The 24,236-nt window shown below is 53.4% G+C and overlaps 2 protein-coding genes across 2 annotated transcripts; one reads left to right on the top strand and one right to left on the bottom strand.

Moving 5' to 3' along the window:
• Positions 1-1,797: 1,797 nt before the first annotated feature.
• On the top strand, positions 1,798-10,563 carry INPP5J (inositol polyphosphate-5-phosphatase J). Its single transcript, XM_042911127.1, has 13 exons — positions 1,798-1,921; positions 3,559-4,712; positions 5,059-5,175; positions 5,307-5,415; positions 5,625-5,741; positions 6,077-6,252; positions 6,665-6,776; positions 6,917-7,026; positions 7,165-7,348; positions 9,260-9,397; positions 9,560-9,637; positions 9,754-9,858; positions 10,057-10,563. Exons 1-13 carry the CDS (start codon positions 1,817-1,819, stop codon positions 10,561-10,563), a joined length of 3,012 nt encoding a protein of 1,003 aa, XP_042767061.1. The 5' UTR covers positions 1,798-1,816.
• A 393-nt stretch (positions 10,564-10,956) lies between these two features.
• On the bottom strand, positions 10,957-16,478 carry PLA2G3 (phospholipase A2 group III). The gene is made up of 7 exons (XM_042911129.1): positions 15,806-16,478; positions 14,658-14,790; positions 14,275-14,409; positions 13,704-14,011; positions 12,884-13,013; positions 12,658-12,774; positions 10,957-12,009 (listed from the first exon to the last, which is right to left on the bottom strand). Exons 1-7 carry the CDS (start codon positions 16,344-16,346, stop codon positions 11,805-11,807), a joined length of 1,569 nt encoding a protein of 522 aa, XP_042767063.1. The 5' UTR covers positions 16,347-16,478; the 3' UTR covers positions 10,957-11,804.
• Between the last annotated feature and the right edge of the window lie 7,758 nt (positions 16,479-24,236).

Genomic DNA, 24,236 nt, shown 5'->3' with positions numbered 1-24,236 from the left:
AGGCTAGTACTCATGGGGCCTCAGCTTTCTTTTCTGTACAATAGGAGTCAGAGGACTGGGCAGGGTTAAGTTCAAATTGTCCTTCCCTCTTTAGTGGCTTGAGCACCACCATGTCCACTCTCACCTCTTCCTTCACCACCCCCTCCACCTTCACTTTCAGCTCTACCACCATCTCCTCCTCCATCAACATAACACCCCCCACTGTCTCCCTGCCCCTACCTCTCCTTCACCCATTACTATCACCCTCATCACCATCACCACCCTCCCTTCATTCTACTACCTCAACCATTGCCAACATCTATAACCCTTATCACCTCCACCACCTCCATTTATATGAACCACGCCACAGTCTCCATCATCCGTGTCAGTCCTCCACTTCCAACATCATAATTATATACATCACTATCTCCACCACTACAGTCACCTCCCCGGTAACCATCACTTCCACCACCCTTCATCACCCCCAGATCCTTTCTACTCCAGGGCCCTAACGTGACCTGGGCCTTTGCTGCTGCAAATCCCAGCCTCACAGAGACGCTGGCCTGGAAACACAGACTAGACCCAGAGACTGTCAAGCAGAGGTGGGAAGCCCATCCAGGAGAAGGGGATGAGGCATCTGTCCACATGGCTTTCACACAGGGGCCACGTAGTCCCATGGGGATACAGAGGTGACTGTTGACCAACAGAGAGCTCTGGGTACAAAACGCTGCACCTTTTCTCCCTAAACTGAGTGAGATCACTCCCCTTGGAACAATCGAGCAATTCCAGAGGAATCAGGATTTCAGGGGCTGCTTAGCAGATAAAAGTAAGAGAGGGAAAGAGAGAGAAGCAGAGGGCCCACCGTCCTCCCTGGCCATCTCTGAGCCCTGTCATGCATTCACTCTTCTCACTCAGTGATTGAGTCAACTGCTCATTCAGCAAACACTTCCCCAGACCTCGTGCTGGGTCTTGGCCTTCTAAGTTTCCCAAGCCTATATTTGACCTGCCAGTCTGTTCCCCCACTGCTGGGCCTTTCTCCACCCTAGTTCCCTACCCCCAGATACCCCAATTGGTTCCTGCAGGTCTTGGGTCACAGAGAAAACTCCTTTTCCTCACTGAAACTCCCAAGACCTCCCCAGCTCACCAGGTGACCTTGAGCTAGTCCCTCACCCAAACCACACCCAGTGAGTGCCTAAGAAAAAAGATGAGAGGGGCTGGCCTGTGGAGGCAACCTGGGCTGGTGACAAAGTGTTTGCAGGATAGCAGGGGGTGGTGCTGAGGCTGAAATGGGAGGGGACTCCAGTGGCTGGAGCCTGAGTGTCTGGCTCTGGGATGGAAAGGATCAAGCCAGGCTGGGGCGGGCACCAAGGCCCGAAAATGGGGCAAAGGTGGGGGCCAAGGCAAGCCCTGGGCTGGCAGGGAGTCAAGAAGGTTGCAGGATCATGGCAGGGATTCAGGTGCCTCTGCCATCCTGAAAAGGGTGCTGGCCTCTGAGCTACCTGTCTCTACCTTATCCTCAGGTGTGTCAATATCCTACTCTTGAATAAGGGCCAACCAGGCCTACTGGCAGGAGGATGGGGCAGACAGACAGCCCCCTCCATGCTGCCAGTTGGGAACCAGGCCAGGCCAATGGGCACACTCTCCACCCTGCCCCATGGCCATTGCAGCCTCAGCAGTCAGCCTGAAGGGTTCCCAGAAGGTAGGCCACCTCTAGGCTGGGAAGTGGGTGCCTGTGTCTTTAAATTCTCAGCAGGTTGAAACGGCTGATGACATCACTGGTTCCCGGGAGCGGAGGAGCTAGAGCCCGAGGGAGCCCGGGCTGCTAGGGGCTGCAGACATGGAGGGCCAGAGCAGCAGTGGCAGCAAGAGGCCAGGGACCCGGGCTGGCCTGCGCCCCCTGCCCATGCCCCATGGGGTTTCTCAAACTGAGGCACCTTCCAAGGTAAGACCCCTAAAACCTAGCCCTCCCATGCCTGATCCTTGGTCCCACACACCCCCACACACCGCAGGCACCCTGGTGCCCCTGGCTGAGGGGCTGGCACTCTCCTTTGCCCACCAAGCAGGGGCTAGGCAAACAGGACACTTTGGGGGCTGAGAGGGCAGTGATGGGACACCCAGAGAGAGATGGAGTTAGCCATAGCTAGGAGCCCCCAGGAGAGCCCTAGACTGGGTGTCAGGGAATCCAGCTGTGCTCCAGCTTTGCTGTGTGACCTTGGGCAAGTTGCTTGTTCTCTCTGAAGCAAAGCAAAATGAGGAGGTTTGTCTTTGTCCCTGAAGACTAAAACGGTGACATCTGGGATGTCTAAGTTGTTAGTGCTGGAGGCGGTGTGGTGGTTGGGGGGACACTTGGAGCCAAGGAGGATGCCCAAAATGCAGCCTCAAAGAGCTAAGTTTGGGGAGGAAGGTGGAGGCAGAGTTTCAGGTTCTCTGAACCGAGAAGGACACTGGACACAGACAAAGCTGCATGTCTGGAGGCAGGAATGGGGCCACCTCAGGGCGAGTGTAAACCTTCTGCTCTCCCTGGCAAAGGACGTTTTATCCCGTCTTCTGGAGACAGGGGCATCAGAAACAGAGGACAGATGGGAAGGGGGAGAAGGTCCCAGCAGGGCCTCATGTCCCCCCACTCCACCTGCCAAACAAAAAGAGGGTACATGCTTGCCTGTCCTCAAAGGTAGGGGAGATGGGGAGAAGGTACAATTTGGGCACAGAGAAGTGCAATGCCAGGATCAACAGAATCCTGGACTTTGAATATTAGCATCACACTTGATGAGAATGGATGATTCCACGGGCTCAGATGAAATCCTAGCAAATGTTGGGGTCATAAATGCAGAGACTATGAGACCAAGACTTCTCAGGAACAAGGTGTGGCCAGAGACCCTTCACCAAATTCCTTCATTTTACAGACAAAAACTGAGGTCTTGGGCAGAGAGGTGCTTGCCTAAGGTCACACAGAGCTGGGCTTGGAATCGACATGGCCAGTCTTAGTCCTGGGGTCTTGCTCCTACGTGGAACTATGGGTACTGATGAGGAGGACAAACAGGAGCACGACCAAGGAGTTTGGGATGCTTGGCAGCGATGAACCTGAGGGTTCCTGGGTGCTGTGAAGGGAAGGAGGGGTATTTAATAAGCTAGACCCGAAGTGTCCAGAGAGTACAGATCTGGGGTGTCAGGTCAGTACCCCTTAGCCAGGGGAGCAGCAGGAAATGCAAGGAGCGTTGCCAAGGGAAGATGGCTTCAGCCATCCAACGCTCCAGCATGACCAGGGAGTTGGTGTCAGCCAGGAAGGCAAGGAGATAACCCTTAGGTTCAGGCTCATACCTTGCCTCCTTTGAGTTGGGGTCTTAGTTTCCCCATCTAGGAGAGGTGTCAGACTTGAGGGAGGGGATAAGTTTCTGCATCCTGTTTCCTCCCAAACTGAAGGTGATTCACAACAAAATGGATTGAGGTGAGAAATTAGGAAGAACTTCCTTGCAAAGATGTGTGTTTCTTAGCTAGATGGAGTCTACCGGGGTCTCTATGGAAGTTGGGGCCCAAGCCCCTGGTTGGGCTACCCTAAGTCTTTGACTTGTCTTCTGCAAGGTGGACTCAAGTTTTCAGCTCCCAGCGAAGGAGAATGCAGCCCCAGTACCCTCCGAACCAAGATTGGCTCTAGCACCTGTGGGGCCACGAGCAGCTAATCCACCTTCCACAGAGGGGCCAAGGCTGGCTCTGGTGTCTCCCCGACCCATCCTGGCTCCACTGTCCACCCCTAGCAGGCAGAAAACAGCTCCTGCCCGCCACAGTTCCAACCTGGCTCCAACGTCTGTGGGCCAGTTAGTCATGTCTGCCCCAGCTGGGCCGAAGCCTCCTCCAGTGACCTCAGGCTCAGTCCTGCCTCCAACATCCCTGGGGCAGCTGGTAATGTCTGCTTCAGCAGGGCCAAGGCCTCCCACAGCCACTCTGGGGCCCAGGCTGGCTCCAACATCCAGGGACCAGAAGCAGGTGCCACCTGCCTCCGTGGGACCCAAGCCAGCACTCGCTGCTTCGGGCCTGAGCCTGGTCCTGGCATCTGAGGAGCAGACACCACAGCCCCCCTCCAACTCTTCCCCAGTTTTGTCATCTTCTCAGGAACAGGCCCTGGCTCCAGCATCTGTGATACCAACCCCAGCCTCTGTGGGATGGACACCCGCTAAACAGAGGGATGCCCCAGCCCCTAAACCTCTCCCCTCTTCCGAAGGGCATCTCCAGCCTTCAGCTCAGACATCTGGTCCTACGGGCTCCACATCCTTGATCCAAACACCCCCAGACCCCCGAATCTCCCCCTCATTCAGAGCCCGTCCTGAGGCCCCCCGCAGCAGCCCTGAGGATCCTGTCCTGTCCCGGCCACCCCAGACCCTGCCTCTGGATGTGAGCCAGAGCCCTCCAGAGCCTACTACCCGTTCCCCAGGACTTCTGTCCCCCACCTTCCGGCCAGGGGCCTCCTCGGCACAGACTGTGCCCCCACCTCTGCCCAAGCCACCCAGGTCTCCCAGTCGTTCCCCCAGCCGCTCTCCCAACCGCTCCCCTTGCGTCCCCCCAGCCCCTGAGATGGCCCTCCCCAGGCCTAGCACGCAGGGGGCAGGACCTAGTGGACACCTGAGCCCCAGTATTCAGCCCCAAGAAACTCCAGCTCCGGTCACCACCTCCCCTTCTACATCCACCTCATCATCCTCTTGGTCAGCTCAGCCTACCTGCAAGAGCGACCCTGGCTTCTGGTGAGGGGGCCCTCTCCCGAGGAGGGTTGGTGGGGCTTGAGCTCCAAAAGTAGCCATTCTTCTAGGGTGGCTTACCCTACACTGCCCCAGTTTATTTCCCTGAGGAAGACTCCTTGCGGGTGCTGTGCCTACTGTGGGATCTTTAGAAGACAGCATCTCCTGCTAAGGGACTTGCCCACCCCTGCCTCCCTCCGGGAGAATCTAATAGGAGGGATATTGGGCCCACAGTCCTTCTGAGAGCTTACACCCACACCTGCCTCCGTTTATTTCCCCAGAAAGAGCCCTGTGGGAGGGAGGTTGAAGATGAGGGAGTGGTGCCCAGTGATAACCCCTCCTACACCCCCAGGATCACTGTGGTCACGTGGAACGTGGGCACCGCCATGCCCCCTGACGACGTCACATCCCTCCTCCACCTGGGCAGCGGTGGCGATGACAGTGAAGGGTCGGACATGATTGCCATTGGGTGAGGGGGCAGGGCATGTGGACCCCGCTCCTGAACCCCTTATGCCTCCCAGAGCTTTGCCCATGGGAGGGGCTTCTAGGGCACTCCCAGACCCATAGCGACCTCATCTCCCACCCTGACCCCACCACCAGGTTGCAGGAAGTGAACTCCATGATCAACAAGCGGCTCAAGGACGCACTCTTCACAGACCAGTGGAGTGAGCTCTTCATGGACGCGCTGGCACCCTTCAACTTCGTGCTGGTAATGTTTCCCTCAGCCCCTGGAAGGGTGGAGACCCCTGGACTTCTGGCCCTAGCTCTGCCTGGACTCACCGTGGGGCCTGCTGGGCCTCTGTTGCCAGGTCTGTGAAATAGGAGGATGGAGGAGCAGATCTGAAAGACTTGGGGAAAGGGCACAGTGGGGCGGGAGAGTTGTGTGGGGTCCCTCAGCCACGTTGCCTCTCGCTGCAGGTGAGTACTGTGCGGATGCAGGGCGTCATCCTGCTGCTGTTCGCCAAGTACTACCACTTGCCCTTCCTGAGAGACGTGCAGACTGATTGCACACGCACTGGCCTGGGAGGCTATTGGGTGAGCATGGGGACAGCCCTGGAGGGGACAAGGCCCCAAGGGGTCTATAGATTAGTTCCCTGGTCCCCCAAGCATAGGCAAGGTCCCCTCCCCTTTGTCCTCTTCTTACCCTGAGGTTTACTTCTCCCCAACCCCGCCCAACACCCCACACCATTTTCTAGACCCAGCCCTCTTTCTGTCCCTGACCCGTCCCAGTGTTCCGATCCTTTCCTAGAACCCACCTCTCTCTAAGCCTTTTCTAAGGGCTGGCTGGCCTCGCCCCTCTCTTGCCCAGCTCAGTGCCTCTTCTATTTGCCTAGGCCCCGCCCTTGACTCACTCCACCCTGTCTCCCAAGGGCAACAAGGGTGGAGTGAGCGTGCGACTGGCGGCCTTCGGGCACATGCTCTGCTTCCTGAACTGCCACTTGCCAGCGCACATGGACAAGGCAGAGCAGCGCAAGGACAACTTCCAAACCATCCTTAGCCTCCAGCAGTTCCAGGGGCCCGGGGCACATGGCATCCTGGATCACGAGTATGGGCGCTGGCGGGGCTGGTGAAGGAAGGGTGGGTCTCAGAAGACAGAGTACAAATACTTGGCCACAGGAACCTGAGGGCCAGCCTGGGTGGACCTTGTGGGGGAGAGGCAGAGCCTATGGGGGTGGGTGACCACCTAAACTACATCTAGGAACACGAATGCTGGTAAGTTTGATGGTGGGGCAGAGCCTGCTGGGTGGAGCTTTGCTGAGGGGTGGGGCCTTGCTGAAGGCCCCAGAACCTAACTTTGTTCTAGATCCACATCCCCCTGCTGCTCCTTGGCAGGGTAGGTCTGCTGCCACCCACTCCACCCACTGCATCATCACTAGGGGCATCCAGTGCTGTCGTTGGATGGGGGTAGAGAAGGATCTTTCACCCCATGGACCCTCCTGACCCCCACCCCTGAACAGCCTCGTGTTCTGGTTTGGGGACCTCAACTTCCGCATTGAGAGCTATGACCTGCACTTTGTCAAGTTTGCCATTGACAGTGATCAGCTCCACCAGCTCTGGGAGAAGGACCAGGTATAGAATCCCAGCCCACACCCTAAACACCAAGCACACAGAGCATGACTGGACACACTTTTGTATCCTCAGCTCTCGCCCTTGCCTTCACCTGCCCTGTCCAAGCTGTTGTCCAATTCTGCCCTTTTGGACCTTCACAGCTCAACATGGCCAAGAACACCTGGCCCATCCTGAAGGGCTTCCAGGAGGGGCCCCTCAACTTTGCACCCACCTTCAAGTTTGATGTGGGTACTAACAAATATGATACCAGGTGAGCTCAGCACTGGGACGAGGTGGACACGTGGGCTGAAGTCGTCTGGATAGGGAAGAAAGCGGGGCAAGAAGTAAGGCTGGGGGCTGTGCCTCAAACCCTATCCCCTGAAATTTGGGTCACCCCTGCTCACTGCAGTGCCAAGAAGCGGAAGCCAGCCTGGACAGACCGTATCCTGTGGAAGGTCAAGGCTCCAAGTGTGGGTCCCAGCCCTTCAGGACGGGAAAGCCACCGGCTCAAGGTGACCCAGTACAGCTACCGTAGCCACATGGAATACACAGTCAGCGATCACAAGCCCGTGGCTGCTCAGTTCATCCTGCAGGTGAGTCCTGGCTTCATGTTCCCCTCATGACATCCCCAGGTCCAGCTCAGCATCCCTTCATGGGGACATCCCCATGGCCCACCAGTAATCCCTTGCACCTGCCTTCAGCAGCATCCATTCATCATAGCAGAGTGGGAGTGGGTTATGATCTCCATTTTCAGATGAGGAAACTGAGGCTCAGAGACACAGCATCATACCAGGGTCACACAGCTGATAAACAGAAGAATTAGGATTTGAACCCAAGCTAGCCTAATTTCAGAGTCTATGCCTTTTCCACTAATCCCTAACTCTGTTCTGAGAAAGGATTAGGGCAATTTATGCTAAAATTCACTTTATATATTCATATAATAAGACCAGCAAAATCAAAATGTTTATTCAGACTCCATATAGTTTTCATTCATATTTATTAATTATTTGTTTATCATTTTACTATGTGCCAGGTGCTATGAGTGAGGTAGTAATGGGGAGGAGGAGTAGAGACATGAAAAATACAAAGCTAAATTCTAGTTGCTATAATTTAACATTGTGTTTAGGGTTGAGGTCTCTGGTTTGCAAAGTAAAAAGGAGAAATGCTAGAATGTCAGAATGGGACCTGAGAGACCATGTAGTCCAACACTCTGTTTTTCTGTGGGGGAAACTGAGGCCTTCCAGTGGGGTAGGCATGTACCCCAAGCTGCACATACTCTCAGCAGCAGAGGAGGGTAGATCCCGCCTGTCCAGTCCTGAAACCCAACTCTGGGCTCTCCGATTCCCTTGATCTGATAAGAGGGAGCCCTGCAGACCAGAGAATGTTTTCCCTGGTAACTTTGTCATGTGGTCAGTCAGTGGGCCGTTGGCCAGTATCCTCAGCTGGGAAGCAAATCTGCCCACATCTGGCCTCCCATAATCTTTGGTAAAAGACTTGGGTGTCAAGTTTAACCTTCAGTCAGGAGCCTCACCTTCAGAACCACTCCTTCTGGGTGACTTTTGAGTGCCACTCCTTTTGGGTACCCTGACCTCCCCTCCTCATCAAGGACTCTGACCCTTGCAGAATGTTACCTGTCGAGCACCTAATACATGCTGGTCCCTGTGGCTTTGTCATCCCTTTGAATGCCTTAGTAGGCCCTGAGATATCTAAATTCTCCTCCTAGTTTTACTGGTGAGGAAAATGAGGCTCAGAGAACTTAAGTCTCTCATCCAAAGCAACACAATCAGAATGGGGCTTAGTGGGAGTTTTGACCTGCAAGGCCCTGGAGAGCGTTTCTAAGAGGCCACCCCAGGCAAACCTTCTGTTAGGAACCTAGGGACAGGGAGAAGATGTGCTGGTTTCTTCTGGAACAGCCTGGCTCAAAAACTGAGGAGTGAGGGAAACCTGAAACCACATAAACAGGGGAGCAGACAAAAGCTGGAGGCTGACACACCATCTGAGTCCTGAGGGACAGAAAAAGAGCAATGACAGAAACAGGGCTACACTATTCACTTCAAAGCTGTATTCTTACTCCCTTACGAGGCTATGGGCATAAAGAGCCCTGGGCTGGAGGGTAGAAAGCCCAGCATTTATCCTAGACCTATTCTTTTTTTTTTTTTTTTTTTAAGTTTATTTATTTTGAGAGGCAGGGAGAAGGGGCAGAGAGAGAGAATAAGAGACCGAGAATCCCAAACAGACTCCACATTGTCAGCACAGAGCCCGCTGCAGGGCTTGAACCATGAACCATGAGATCATGACCTAAGCCGAAATCAAGAGGCAGATGCTTAACCAACTGAGCCACCCAGGCGTCCCTATCCTAGACCTGTTTTGCCTCAGTTTCCCAGTCTGTAAGGTGGTTTCAAAGGCCCTTTATCTCAGCCTATTTTTGCTGACTCAGGCCCAAGGGCCCTAGGTACATGGGATACTCGAGGGTCTCCCCTGATGTTCCCCCTGCCCCTGGGCAGTTTGCCTACAGGGACGACGTGCCGCTAGTGCGGCTGGAGGTGGCAGATGAGTGGGTGCGGCCAGAGCAGGCTGTGGTGAGGTACCGCATAGAAACAGTGTTCGCCCGCAGCTCTTGGGACTGGATCGGCTTGTACCGGGTGAGAAGGGCAGGGATGGTCAGTGACTCAGGGAAGGGAGGGCCTGGAAGAGCAGCTGGGTACCCAGGGGGAATTACTGGCTTCTCCAGAGTTTGTTGCTACACTGGGGGGGCCACTGGAGTAAGGTGATAGGAGTCATAACCCTGATTCCTCTCGCCCCAGGTGGGTTTCCGCCACTGTAAGGACTACGTGGCTTATGTCTGGGCCAAACATGAGGATGTGGATGGGAACATCTACCAGGTACTTAAGGGGAGGGGAAGAGTGGGAGGAAGTCCCTGTGGCCCTTGGGCTCAGGACTTGGCTTGGGCAGTCTTTGAGGCTGACCCCAACCTGGGCCTATGCCCTGGGCCCATCAGGTGACCTTCAGTGAGGAGTCACTTCCCAAGGGCCATGGAGATTTCATACTGGGCTATTATAGCCACACCCACAGCATCCTCATCGGTGTCACTGAGCCCTTCCAGGTGAGTAGGTCAGACTGCAGGATCAGGGGTGCTAAAAGCCCCTGTTCAAATGTCACAGCCTTCACATTCTGCTCCATGATCTCCTACAAGTAGCCTAACCTTCCTGGGTCTGCCAATGGGCAGGGTTGGAGTGGTTCCAAGACGCCTTGAATGGCTGGTTGGGGAGTGAGACAAACCAGTAACCAACCTTCCTCCCAGATCTCGCTGCCTACCTCGGAGTTGGCCAGCAGCAGCACAGATAGCTCAAGTGCCAGCTCAGAGGACGAGGATGACAGTACCCTGGAGCTGCTTGCACCCAAGTCCCGCAGCCCCAGCCCTGGCAAGTCCAAGAGACACCGTAGCCGCAGCCCGGGCCTGGCCCGCTTCCCCGGCCTTGCCCTGCGGCCTTCATCCCGTGAACGCCGCGGTGCCAGCCGCAGCCCCTCACCCCAGAGTCGCCGCCTGCCTCGGATGGCCCCTGACAGGGGCAATGATGGTAGCAGCCGGGGCAGTAGTGAGGAGGGGCCCTCTGGGCTGCTTGGTCCCTGGGCCTTCCCACCACCTGTGCCTCGAAGCCTGGGCTTGCTGCCTGCCTTGCGCCTGGAGACTGTTGACCCTGGTGGTGGTGGTTCCTGGGGACCTAATCGGGAAGCCCCAGCCCCTCATAGCCTGTCTCCCAGTCCCCAGGGCCGGCAGGGGCTGGAGGAAGGGGGCCTGGGGCCCTGAGGATGGATGGGCAGATGGGCCCAGGCAGTCCCCACTGTGTCCCAATCTTCTGCAAACCCACCTGTGTCCCTCTTGCTGCTGCTCCAGCTTTATCCGCACCTGCCACTGTCTTGGCCAGGGGTGGCCATCTGGGGTCCCCCAAACTGAGTTCCGGCACCTCAACTGTGACAATCAGCAAAGCCCTATTGGCCCCCATCTGGGATGGGGGGGGCAATCCTGGAGGTCATCAATTAGAAATTAAATTCTCCAGCATCACTCCTGACTCCTTCCTAACTTGTTAGCAGTCTGGGGGTCGGGGTAGTCAGAGGATCAGACTAAAGAGGAAGACGATGACAGATCTGACAATTACCAGGCACAAGCTGTATATATACATTACACATGCCATCTCTTTTACTCTGCACCACAACCCTGAGTTGTGGTATTGAGTTCAGTGCAATTCTTAGACCCCTTTCACAGATGGGCAAACTGAGGCCTCCAGGAGGTGAACCTCTCCAAATCAGACACCTAACCACAGTTTGGCTCTATGTTACAGGGAGGGAACATTTACAAGGTGCTAAGCACTGTCCATGTATTGGTTTACTTAATCCTCAACAATCCTATGAGGTAGGTCCTGATTACACCCTGCTTTTTCAGAGGAGGAAACTAAGGCTCAGAGTCAGGGAGGCCCCTTGCTCAAGGACACAGAGATTTGGGCCAGGGCTGGGCTAGGAAGGGCATGGCAGCTGTTAAGAGAAGGGATCCCCCAGGGAGAAGAGTTAGGAAGCCCTCTCTAGCCACCCTCCTCTTTCCTGGATTCAGACACAGGCACTTCTGTGATATCCCATCCTCTGACCTACTGCCTCAGGCCTCAGCAGATAGGTGCTGGGGTTCCTCTGAGCAGGGTCTTGAGACACGTATTAATTTTGCGACCTGAAGATACATGTACCTCTTACTAGTACCTCCTGAGGCTGCTGTAGTAGGTTACCCTTTCCCCATTCCCCAGAATGAGCCTCTTGAACACCACATCCAAGCACAGAGGGGTTGTATCACCAGCTCAAGATTGCTCAGCACAGCAGGAGACGTGGTCCAGCATTTCAGCCTTGCTCCCTCTTCCCCCCATCCAGCCTCCTGGCTGTCCACAAGGGCCTGTGCTATGCTTCAATCTAACACATGGAGAGTAGGCCAAGACCCCCAGGGACTAGCAGAGCCAGGAGCAAGGTCCAGTTTGGTGCCCAGGAGAGCTGGAACTGAGGTCAGTGGTTCTAGGATTTCTGCTGTCTGTCAGGTCTCCAGGCTGCCTGGGTCAGCTGCAGACACCGGTCATAGAATGACATGGGGGCTCTTGGGTGATTTGAAGGCCATACCTGCCCCTCATCTGTGTTCACACCCCAGAGCTGGAGTCGCCTCTGCTGAAGTCGCTGCAAGTGCCGAGCTGACACCTTGATGGCCCTAGGGTCTCTGAAACAGCTGTGAACGGAGAAAAGTGGGGCAGGTGGTCATGGCTGCCAAGGATCCCACCCTGCTCTGCAGACAGGGGACCGAGGCCTAGAGAGGAGCAGGGCTGGCGCCAGGGAAGGGTGGGTTACATCTAGAAGGGGGCAGAATAAACCTGGGCTAGCACCCAGAGGCCCCAGTTCTGCTGCTAGCTGGCTGCAGAAACCCGGGCCAATCTGGACCTCGGTTTCCTCACCTGTGAAAAGGGAAAGGTAACAAGCAGCTTTCTCTGGGAATCAGAATTGAAATGAGATTTTAGGTTAAAAGCAAGAGTTAAGCAAGTAAGCCTTTTACTGTGTGCCAGGCAGGCCTTGGGCTATATGTGTCACACACGCCATTTCCTTGGCTTCTACATCCATTTTACAAATAAGAAAATGGAGACAAGGAGAGGTGACTCAACTTGCAACATCACACAGGAAGTGAAAGAATCAACATCAACCCATATGAACCAACTGCAGAGCTGAACCTGGAGCACCAGGGAGTAGGGTATGATGAAAATGGAGCTCAGAGGTGCCCTAACCCCTTTCTCCATCCCCTTAGTCCTGGCACACATCCCCATCCCCACAGGCAACCCACCCCTTGGGAAAATGTCCCCTCCCTCCTGGCCTTGCCGTGACTTACCCTGTGCCCTCAGCACAGTCCAGTGGAGGGGTCAGCTTGAAACAGGTTGTGCCTAGCAGCTCCCAAAGTACGCTGGTGCCTGCAGGTGGGCTGTGGAGCCTCAGGAAGCGTGCCAGGCTGAGGGCAGAGGCAGGATTAAGCTAGGGTAGTGCCTGGCCACCCAGCAGCCCCCTCTTAGTGACTGGCAGCAGGTTGCCCACCCCCCAAGGGTCCAAGCAAGCCTCACCGGCGTGTGCAGTTGCAGTGGAAGAGGGGCTCATGAGCACTATTGAGCAGCTGGAACTTTGTTTCCTGAGGCCCGATCTGCTGCTCACATTGATCCAAGTGGCGGAAGCTGCGGCAGGCTCGGCGGACATCTGGGTTGGGGGAGCATGGTGATGAGGGTAGCCCAGTCCCCAGCAAAGCCCTCCAATGCCCACTGCCATTTAGGAGGAACATAGGCACATGCGCTCAAACACAGTGTCCTCGTGTCTCATGCCCTTCGTGCCCTCAGAGTGCCACACACATCACACACACATATCACACACACACACACACACGCACACACAAACACACATGGCAGTGCCACCATAGGGGAAGCCCAGAAGAAGCCTATGGGCTTCCATAGGGGAAGCCCAGGGTGATCAGGAAAGGCTTTTTGGAGGCAGACTGCTAAACCGAGGCTAGGAGAAAAATTCAGGAGAGTGCTCCAGGCAGAAGGAACAGCATGAGCAAAGGCCCAGAGGTGGGAGAGAGCAACCAAATGAGGTTTGTGAGTTTCAGCTGGGAAGTAGAGTCTGCAGGACCAGCACCTGAAGGCCCCTGGGTGTTCAGACATCATCATCTGAAGTAAGAGGAGCCAGGTGGGGGCTCAGTGAGGAGTGATATGGTCAAGTTTAAGGCTTATGAAAACCCCTCTGGCTGCAGCATGATTTTATGGGAGAGGTTGGGAGACTCCCAGGAGGAGTTTGGAACAGGAAGGGAAACAACACAGGGTCCTCGACCTTGTACAGAGGCAGGGACACCTTCCCACATCAGGAACCCCCAAAGTTAGGTTTGGAACTCACCCTGAGGTTTTAGGCCACCCCATGGCCCCTGGAGGCCTGGATGGGTGACCTCCAGCCAGGCTGTGGGGGTCATATCAGGCTGGGTGGAGGCCACAGGGGTCCGGAGGGCTGTGGTGTTGGTTTTGCTGGGGTGCTTAGACCCTTTCCATTGCGGTGGTCGCTTCTGAGGACGCTGCTTCTGTTGTGGCTTGCTAGGGGCTGGGTTCTGAAGGCTGGGAGGCTGGGGGGTGGCTGGGGAGCTCCAGGAGGCATTATAGAGGGTCCTGGGCTGGAGGTGGGCAAGAGGTATGGAGCCATACCTTCTGCACCTGGAAGGTGGCAATTGGTAACTCATAATACCCCTCCCAGAAGCCCTAGGTTCCTCTCCATGGAGACCAAGTTTCTGCCAGTCCCATCCCTTGTCCCACTGGGTTGTATTGGGCACCCAGGGAAGGTCTGCATCCTGGCCCTGTCCTGAGGAGAAGACAGGGAGGATGAGGCATCATTCCTTGGAGGACAGACATACAGGCAGGCATCCCTCCCTGGGCTCCCTCTCTGGCTGGGAAGGAGATTGAAGGGGGCAGCTACATACCCTCCCCACCAGTACCACGCCACACACGCCTCCTGCTCCTCCAGCACGAAGCAGGGGACCTCCAGCACATTGAAGAAGGCCACACCCACGATGTCCGAGATGGAGTCCTGCTGGTTCTTCAGGCATTGCTGGAACCTGCCCCAGAGCTGGTACTCAGGTCCCTGGACCACAGAGAGCCACCTGGCTCCTCCTCCAGCCCACCCAGTCACTACCATCCAGGTGGTTTGGGATCCAAGAGTCTCTTCTTCTCCTAGGGTCAGCTTTCCCACCTGCATGGTAGGGTGTCTGACTAGCTGATTCTTTAGGATTCTTTGGAATCCCAGTCTCTGCACCCAGGAACTACTCCACCCGTAAGTCCCCAACCCTCTCTGCCCACTGCCAACCTGGCATCACAGTCACAGTGGGAGATGGTGTGGAATCGGTAGTTTCTGATACCATAGCTGTACTGGAAGGGCGAGATGTTCTGTGGGCATCGGTCATGTTCCCGGCAGCAGAGATCAGGGCCTTGGAAGATCCCTGCAGGAAGCAGGGGCAGGGGCACCAGCTCAGCAGGGTCCTGGGCACCACACACTGGCTATGCCCATCCAGTGCAAGAAGCAGGGACCTTATTCTCACCCCAGCCCTGACACAGATGCCCTGGGCGGCCTCAGACCACTGTCTGTGGGACACTCAGTTTCAAAGCTTGAAGACAGCACCCACGCGCAGCCTCTACTGGGCAGCTCCAAGTGCCGGGCAGCCCACCCAGGAGCCCTTGTCCAGGAAAGGGACTTACTCAGGGACTAAAGTCTGCCTCCAGAGCTCCCAAGCTCACACCGCAAATAAAACTCAGAAGTTATGAATGTGTGTGGAATGGAATGGCAAACAGGCAGGGTGCAACCTTTCTCATTGGCACGATGAAGCATTGTCAGGATGCCAGTCTGCTCCAACTCAGGTGCCAAAGCCTGCCCCCCAGCCTGCCATGCATGCACAAAGACAGCTGTACTGACAGTGCAAAAAAGTCATCCATGTTTGTTTGTCAGTAAAAAGCAATAGTGCCTTTTACTGAGCATTTCCCAAGTGCCTGGCACTTCCCACACCCAAGCTCACAGCAGCCCTGTGAGGGAAATGTCACTTTCATGGTTCAGGTGAGAAAACCAAGGTTCAGAGAGGGGAAGTGACCTGTTCAGCTTGAATTTGCTAACCCAGGCCTTTGGGTCTCAGTGTCCATTCCACTGGGCACCTTGTCCTCATAAAGCCTCCTCTTAGGTGATGGTGTTTTGGCTTGGCCAACCTGGGACCCATCCCAGTCCACCCCCTCCCTGGGATGGTGATTAATGAGGACTCCAAGGTTTGACTAGGACGTTTCCCATCTATGACCTAATTCAAGCAACCCATGATGAGACTTATGGTCACCCCATTTTACAGATGAGGACATTGAAGTTTACAGTGGTTAAGTCATTCTCCCAAGGACACACAGTCTGGAAGAATGGGGGCCAGGGCAAAAGCCTACACTTCCCTCCCCTACCCCCTGGTCCACATCCCCATCACTCACCCAACTCTGTGGAGTTTCCGGCAGAATCCCCGACTCCACACCACAGCGTGCCAGGCATAGTCCAGCCTCTCTTCAACCGCTGGTGTCCTATGCTGCTGGGTGCTCCTCTGTGTCCTTCTGCTTGCTCTTCCCTGACCCCTGCTGCTCGCTTCTCCCTAGCCCCTGCTGGACCCTCTTCAGTCCCTCGGCAGGCTCCCCACTGACTCTGAAGTGTGGCCAGGGCTCTCTGCAGCTCAGGTCCAGGGGTGTGGATGAAGGTGCCCCGGGTGATCTCACCAGCACAGAGAGCACTAAAGGCTGCAGTGAGCTCTGGCTCGTCTTGCTGGCTACAAGATTGCAGCCTCCCGTGCTCATCCCAGTGGGTGTGGACCAGGGCCAGTCCCTGGGCATTCTTGCCCAGAAAGCTCAGGGTCCCCAAGGGGCTGCCGGGGATGGGCCTGGCCAAGTGGCAGGAGGTGCTGTCCCAGAGGAGGGCAGAGGAGCTCCCCACAGCCACTCCCAGGAAGCTCAGCATCCCTAACAGCACTACCAGAATCCCCATTCTGTCCTGGCCCAGCCCAGTCAGACAAAGCCCCCACAACACCTACCCCTGGCAGCCCACGAGGCAGCAGCTTTAAGCAGCTGAGCGGAAGCGGTGCCCTGCAGACCCTGCGGCAGGGCCAATGAATGGAGCTTTGGGAGGAGTAGGAAGGAGGCTGGAGTGTGGGGTGATCTCTGGCTTGTAACTGAATCCACCGGCTGGGCAGGCCGCTGATTGGCCAAGGAGTGTACTTGCCAAGGCCCACGCCCCCATTCACCATGCCTTTCTCATCCAGTCACCTGCTGCCAGCCCCGCCTGGATGGGGACTGTGGGAGCCAAAGCCTTGGGCCCTGGGGCAGGGGGCCAGGAGGGGATCCCTTTATTCCTAGGGAGGGAAGAGGGTTCAGGGGCTCAGAGGAAGCTCCCAGAACTCATCCTTAGACCGCCACCCCAGTAGTGGCTGCCACACCCACCTCCATGAAGTTGGCAGAGGGCCATGGCCTCTACCAGAGTTGGGTGAAAGAGGTGAGGGCAGGGCTTGGGCCCTGTAGCCACCCCCACCCTGGGAGCTCCTGAGGTTTCTGGTAAAGGGAGCATCCATCTCCTGGCCACCTGGAGTGTGCCCTCCCACCATCACCCAGTGTTGGTTCTAAGAAAGCCTCTTGGCATAATCAAGGAACAGCACCCCAGGGCTCTCTATTTCCTGGGACTCAAAGGCAGAGGCCTGGCCAAGCAGCAACCCTCTTGATCTGATGGTGGAAACATAGCCAGAGCAGAACTTGAGAGCAACATGGGGCGGAGCTATGCTCCAGACTTAAAGGGACTACGGCCCCCAGAGGAGTAGAGGGCTGGGCAGGGGTCTCAGTCTGCAACCATCTCCATCCTTGGACTGTAGCCACCAGTGGGACACAGTAGCATCATGTGCTCCCCAAGAGGAGTGGCCTCTCCACTAGGGAGAGTTTACAGCCAGCACGTGTTCCTGTGTCCCAAAGCTAACGTATCATTCGCCTTCCAATCATCCAGGGAAGTTGGGGTGCTTACACCCATAATGCAGATGAAGAAACTGAGGATCGTTGAGGGTGAGGAAACCTCAGGGGACAGGATCTAGCTAGGGAGGGGTTAGAGGCTGGCAGTATAGTTCTTGGAAAGCTTTACTGGGAGATCAGAGCTGGTAGGGACAGTGATTGTCATTCTTCCCATCAGCCTACTGCTCCTCCAACATTCCTCCCAATCTCCATCCAAGTCTCTTCCAGGAGGGTGAGCCCCAGTGAGGCAGAGCCACGGGCAGAGCTGGGGGAGATGCTCACTGTGCATAGCAGGTAGAAGGGGGGGCTTTAGGGTGTGCAGGCCCACCTCTATACTCAGAACCAGCCTGGGCCTGTGGTTCAGGAGGTCATGGCTGGGGACAATGAAGAGGGAGAGAGGGTGGGAGTAGCCCAGAGCCAAACTCCTTCTCTTCAGAGGTTGAGAAAAGGGATGTGGAATAGAGTGTGGTGGTGGGAAGGGTAGGGAGACCTGGGGTTCCTAAAGGTAGGAACACCACTGAAAAAAGGTGGGTCCCTCTGGGAAGAATTCTAATGTTTTGAAACCATTGTTCTGGTAATTTTCCCTAACTGGAGGAATAGCCACCCACCTCTGCCCACCTTTTCCATATTACAGAGCTCATTACCCACGGTGGCTGGGAGGTCCCATGGCAGGAACCCAACTTTCAAGGTCAAACAGACCTATCTGGGGTATTGACACTGTGTGACCTCAGGCTTTGAAGTCTTAACTTCTCTGAGCCTCAGTCTCCTTATCTGTATGATGGGTCTTATCACAGTAGTCAGTTCACAGGATGTTGGGTAAAACTCTCCACCCAGGGACTGGCATGCAGGATACTGTCACTAAAGTCTCAGGACATCCCTGGGCAGGAAGCAAATTGACCAGGAGAAAGCAAGTCTCCAGATTTTCAGGCCTCAGCATCCATCAAAGTTAGTTCCAACTAGGCCATGACCTGGTTTTGTGACTTCAGGCTTGTCCCTCTCCCTCTCTAGGCCTCAATTTCCTCCTCTGTACAGTGAAGAGCATGATGGTGGTGACCTTTGAGGTCTTTTTTAGTCTGGGCCCCAAAAGAAGGCAGGCTGGGGCCTGCCCAGGCCTCAAGGGAAGGTGTCACTGGGTTTTCCCTTCAGATTCCACCCAGTGGCCACGTCAGTCAACCTACAGGACAAGCTTTGGAGCCCTGCCTCCCATTGGGTGCCCCTCAAAAGCCTTACCACAGAGGATGGCAGTAGCCAAACCAGCAGGACAGGATAGGCCAGGCCCTGCAGACAAAAGGGGAGCTGAGGCTTTCTTCTGGATCCCCACCTGTCTGGAGTGCGGCAGGGTTCAGAGTGAGTGAGTGAGGGGCAGGGGTCTGTGGGGTCTGATCATTTATCGCTCTTTCTGTCCATCGGTCCCCATCGCTCTGTCACCTTTGGCTTCTCTCTCATCCTTCTCTCCCTTGGTCTCTTTCCCTCTCTGGCCCTGATTCTCCTCATTTCTTTCTCTCTCCTGTATCTCTCCCTCTCTCCGTCTTTCTCTGACTCTAACACTCCATCTCATTTTCTCCCTCCATTTCTTTTTCTTTCCTCTGTCTGTGTGGCTTTTCACTGCCCCTCCCCCTGTGTTATTGTCTCTGCTTCTCTCCCTCCCTCTCTCTCTATCTCATTTCTTGTGCCCTTGTGTCTCTGAGGATCCCTGTCCTCTCCCCTGGCTCTCTTTCCCTCTTTTTCCTGTTTCTCTCTTAATTTTTATCTCTCTATTTTCCTTTTTGTTTCTTGGGGTCTTCTGGTTTTTCTCCTCCCTTCCTGTTCTCTTTCTCACTCATTCCCTCATTATGTCTCATGGTTTCCTCACTTATGTGTGTGTCTGTGTGTCTGTGTCTGTTTCTCTCCCCTCATTCTTCTCTCTTCCTTCCTTCTCTGTTTGTTCTCCCCCTCCACACCCTCACCCCAGGCCCAGGACCCAGGGTACCCAACCTTTTCCCAGCCATGGTCTCATCTGATGCCCACAACCCCTGCCCCTCCCTAGGGAAACAGGCAGGGTAGGGCTTCTCATCCCACTATTGAGATGGATGGAGAGTCTCCAAAAGGGAAGTAACTTGCCAGGAGTCACACAGTAGATTTGGGAAAAGCCAGGTCAGACTTTCCTTGGGCTGTGGGGAGGATTTCCCGTGATCCTGGGAGACTCTCAGCTCCCCTACCACCTCCCCATCTCAGGGACTTCCTCCCCACTGCCTGGAGCCCTTGGAGCTTGCCTTCTCTACCCCACCAGGAGGGCTCTCTGCAGCTCTCTGTGCCAGGAGAATGGTGTGGGCAGTGCCTAGCTCCAGAACATTCTGCATTCATTCAAAAACAAATAGTTACTGAGTGTCCACTACTGCCAGGCACAGGGGGAGGCCCTGAACAGAAAGAGGAGGGAAGGGGGACAGAGCATGCTCAAGTAGGGAGATGGAGAAGAACTCATCCCCTGAGGGGACAGGGTCTGGCAGCCCAGGGGAGCCAGGGCCTGAGTGTCACTTGGGTCCTCTAGGAAGCCACCACTAAGATGGAGCTAGAAGTGCAAGAGACTTATTGGAGGAAGTGCCTGTGAAAGATAAAGGGGGGAGGGAAGAAGCAGGATTGGGCAGGGAAAGCCTTCAGACTGTGTTGCAAGTTTGACATCTATGGGGAGAGAGTAGAAGGGATGGAGAACTGGGTAAGGGCATCACACTGAGGTGCCACTCTGAGCAAACATCAGCCAGCCAACAGGGAGCTCTGATGTAAAAATTGCCCCATGGAAGAGCCCTGGCTGGGCAGAAATAGGCAGGCCCTAGTGCCTGGCTGTGCCCAGTCATTGGTTGGGGGCTGTCCAGGAGGACAGTGGCATCCACTCCAATGCTGCTACAGATGCTGATGCTGCCACACCTGGGAATTTATCTACACATTTGGCTGAGGCAGCCCCCACTACAGACCAAAAGAGGAAACTCAATGGGCAGATGGAGTCTAAAATCTGGGAGGAAGCCCAGAAGGTAGTCTTCTCTGTGGTACAGGACCATCCCTCATAAGATTTCCAGGTAGGAGTTCAGCCCCAAGAATACCTGGTATAAACTAAGCCTAGTCCTAGGTCTGAGGGAATAAATAATGAGACACACTGTATTTAAAACTAGACATCTCAATATGTAGAAAAAACACATTAGATTCAATTCAACAACTTATTAAACTAGAGTAGAAAAGGGAGAGAGAGAGAGAGAGAGAGAGAGAGAGAGAGAGAGAGAGATGGGGAGTCAGAGGGACCATGGAAACTATTCTAATTGAACAACATTAGAAGCTGTGGTGGTTTAAAGATGGGCACAAATTCTCTGATACCCCTCCCTTAAAGTGGTGTAGACTACTTCCTCTCCCCTTCAGTGTGAACTGTACTTAGTCACATGTTTAATATATAAAATGTGGTGGACCTGATGTAACTTCTGAGACTAAGTCATAGAAGGCATTTTACCTCCCTTCTTGCTCTTTCTCTTGTATCACTTGCTCTGGGGAAGCCAGTTGACGTGTCATGAGGACACTCAAGCAACCCTATGAAAAGGCCTATGTGGTGAGTAACTGAGGGCTTCTGTCAACAGCCATGCAAGTGAACCACTTGGAAGCAGACCCTTAAGGCCCAGTCAAGCCTTCAGATGAATACTGCACCACCTGGCCTCCCCTATACCCACCGCCTTTGGTAATAGCTTTATTGAGATATGATTCACATACTATACAATTCACCCATTTTAAGTATACAACTTAATGGTTTTAAGTATATCTAAAGTTGTGCAACCATCACCACGACCTAATTCCATAACATTTTCATCATTCTAAAAAGAAATCCTATAACCAGTAACAGTCATTCTGCCTTCGTCCCTTCCCCTAAGTAGCCACTAATCTACTTCATGTACATCTCATATAAATGGACTCATAAAATATATGGTCTTTTGTGACTAGCTTCTTTCACTTAGCATAATGTTTTCAAGGTTCATCTGTGTTGTAGCATATATTAGAACTTCATTCCTCTTTAAGAGTGGATAATAATATTTCATTGATAGATATACCACATTTTGTTTATCCATTCATTAGCTGACAGACCCTTGGATCGTTTCCACTTTTTGGTTATTATGAATAATGCTTTCACAAACATTCGTGTAAACATTTTTGTGTGAACATATGTTATAATTTCTCTTGGGCACATACCTAGGAGTAGAATTACTGGGTTATGTGGTAACTCTATCTTTAACCATTTGTTTGATTGTTTTATTTTTTTAAGTTTATTTATTTATTTTGAGAGAGAGAGAGAGCGGGGGGGCGGGCAGAGAGAGGAGAGAGAGAGAATCCCAAACAGGCTCCACACTGTCAGCACAAAGTTCAATGTGGGGCTCAAACCCACAAACCATGAGATCATGACCAAGCTGAAATCAAGAGTCAGATGCTTAACTGACTGAGCCACCCAGGCACCCCTTTGTTTATTTGTTTAAAGTTTATTTATTTTGAGAGACAGAGAGAGAGAGAGAGAGTGAGAGTGTGTGCATGTGTGAGAGAGCATGGGAGGGGCAGACAGAGAGAGAGAGAGAGAGAGAGAGAGAGAGACGGAGAGAGAGAATCCCAAGCAGGCTCTGTGCTGTCAGCATGCAGCCCAATGCAGGGCTTGATCTCACAAACCGTGAGATCATGACCTGAGCCAAAATCAAGAGTCAGGCACTGAACCAACTAAGCCACTCAGGTGCCTTTATCTTTAGCCATTTGAAGAACTGCCAGACTGTTTCCAAAGTGGCGGCACCATTGGACATTCTCACCAGCAGTGTTTAAGAATTTTTATTTCTCCACATCTTTGTCAATATTTGTTATTATCTATCTTATATCCATCCTGGTGGGCATCTCATTATAGGTTTTGTTTGCATTTTCCTAACAGCTGTTCATCTTTTCATGCTTACTGGTCATTTGCATATTTTCTTTGAAGAGATCTGGCAGATATCTTCACTGTAACCTTGTGAGACCCTGATCCAGAACCACTCAGATAAGCTACTCTCTAATTCCCAATTTCAGAAATTATGTGAGATGATAAATGTTTGTTGTTTTGAGATACTTATTACAAAGCAATACACAACTAACAGAGAAGGATTCAGGTATATGTCATGGGTGCCTACTATTAATGCTATTGGAAGTCCCAGCCAATGTAATAACATAAGAAAAAGAAACACAAATTGTCAAGTTTGAAATGGAAGAAACACAACTGTCATTGTTTGTAGAGTGATTTAGCCACCTAGAAACTGCAGATGTATCCAATTCCTCGGGTAGGGAAAGCAGTGTAATGGAATAGAAGAAGCCCAGGACAGACCCAGATTTGAGTCCTATCTTCTCCCTTACTTTCTGTGGGATATTAGGCAAGTCCTTTTGCCTCTTTGTGCCTCATTGATAAAATGGAGATGAGAATAGTACCTATACCATGAGGATTAATATAAGTGTATATAAGGTACTTCAGTGGCTGACATACAGCAGGCTTTGATAAGTAGAAGGGGATTTGAAGGTAGGAGCCAGGCAGGATCGCAGTGTGACTAATTTAATGCCCAGTTCCCCAGGCTGCAGAATGTGGCATCCTTCCATTCTCCCAACTGACTCCAGCCTGCTGGTAGGGTCCTAAGAGGTTCAGTAGATCCTTATCTGGATTCAACCTCTGGCTCCACTTCCTTTCACTGGGCATCTTAGGGCAACTTCCTTGTCTTGGCTGAATCCCCATGATGTAATCTATTGACTGATACGCTCATGCCTACCTCTTTTTTTTTTTTTTTTTTTTTTTAACTTCCCAGGGACTATGGTAAGGATCAGAGAATGGAAAAGGAGCTTACTGAGGGGAAAACCTCACATTAGGCCATGAATAGCCCACATGAGTCACTCATGTGGCATGAGATCCCACCCCCAGAAATGTAGGAAAACCCAACAGGAACAAGCGGGCAAAATAGGCCCTGAGAGCTCTGTCTAGCTCAACATGGGGGCCACAGAAGGCATTGGGATATGGGACAGGATTCCACTGAGTGCAAGAATCACACCCCTCCTATTCACATGGCACTTGACCTTTATATTATCACCAAGCCCAAGTGGTAGGGTTGATAGATGAAATAGAGATGCCCAGTTACATTTGAATTTCAGAACTCAGTGAATAATTTTTAGTGTAAGTGAATGCTCCCAACATTGTAATTATTTTTGATTATCTGAAATTATAATTTAAATGGGTTTTTGGTATTTTTATTTGCTATATCTGGTAACCCTACCCAGCAGTGAGGAAAGACAAGCAGGGCAGCAACTCTTTGCCTCACTTCACAGAGGAGGTACAGGGTGGAGATTGGACTTGCCCAAAGCTCTGCTGCTTATTCACCTTTTCATGCTACACAGGGCTCTTTGGCTGAGGTTGAAACCTGGGTTGTTTGTTGGCTATAACTCAGAGACCTTAGCTCACACCCCCTTCTTCCCTTTTGGGGTTAGATTGGCCCTTGGGGCCCTTTAGGGGCTCTGTGAGTCTAACTCATTCAACAAGATTAAGAGGGTGGGTGGGGAGCATAATGGAAATATCAGAAGGGTAGGAGGAGATCTGACTGCAGAATTCAGGTGCTGGCAGACTAAATAATAAATCTCCCATTTCTACACCCAATGACTCAAGTTCTCAAGCACAGTTCTGTGAATTTGCCCCAGGTCAACAGCAGATGTGAATTAGAGCTAGAACCAGACTTTGAGCCTCTGGATCCCCAGCACTCTTCCTGTTGCTCTGGGGTCTGGACAAGAGGTCCCAGGGAGGAGCCCTCTTATGCCCATACCAGGGCATGGGAGCAGGAAGGCCTGTGGGACAGCACAGTAGGCCTTTCTGGAACCCACAGTATTTCGTTGAGCC

The sequence above is a fragment of the Panthera leo genome, chromosome D3 (genome assembly GCF_018350215.1).
Source record: "Panthera leo isolate Ple1 chromosome D3, P.leo_Ple1_pat1.1, whole genome shotgun sequence".
Taxonomy (NCBI): Eukaryota; Metazoa; Chordata; class Mammalia; order Carnivora; family Felidae; genus Panthera; species Panthera leo.
This window is presented reverse-complemented; position numbering and strand designations above follow the sequence as displayed.

Excerpts from the sequence above, each read along its gene's own strand:
- INPP5J (XM_042911127.1), top strand. The coding sequence starts at position 1,817 with ATGGAGGGCCAGAGCAGCAGTGGCAGCAAGAGGCCAGGGACCCGGGCT. Across the intron at positions 9,398-9,559 it reads ACTGGATCGGCTTGTACCGG|GTGGGTTTCCGCCACTGTAA; the intron begins GTGAGAAGGGCA and ends CTCTCGCCCCAG. Across the intron at positions 9,859-10,056 it reads GTGTCACTGAGCCCTTCCAG|ATCTCGCTGCCTACCTCGGA; the intron begins GTGAGTAGGTCA and ends CCTTCCTCCCAG.
- PLA2G3 (XM_042911129.1), bottom strand. The coding sequence starts at position 16,346 with ATGGGGATTCTGGTAGTGCTGTTAGGGATGCTGAGCTTCCTGGGAGTG. Across the intron at positions 14,012-14,274 it reads GCGTGGTACTGGTGGGGAGG|GTGCAGAAGGTATGGCTCCA; the intron begins GTATGTAGCTGC and ends GCCACCTTCCAG. Across the intron at positions 13,014-13,703 it reads GGGTGGCCTAAAACCTCAGG|ATGTCCGCCGAGCCTGCCGC; the intron begins GTGAGTTCCAAA and ends CCCCCAACCCAG.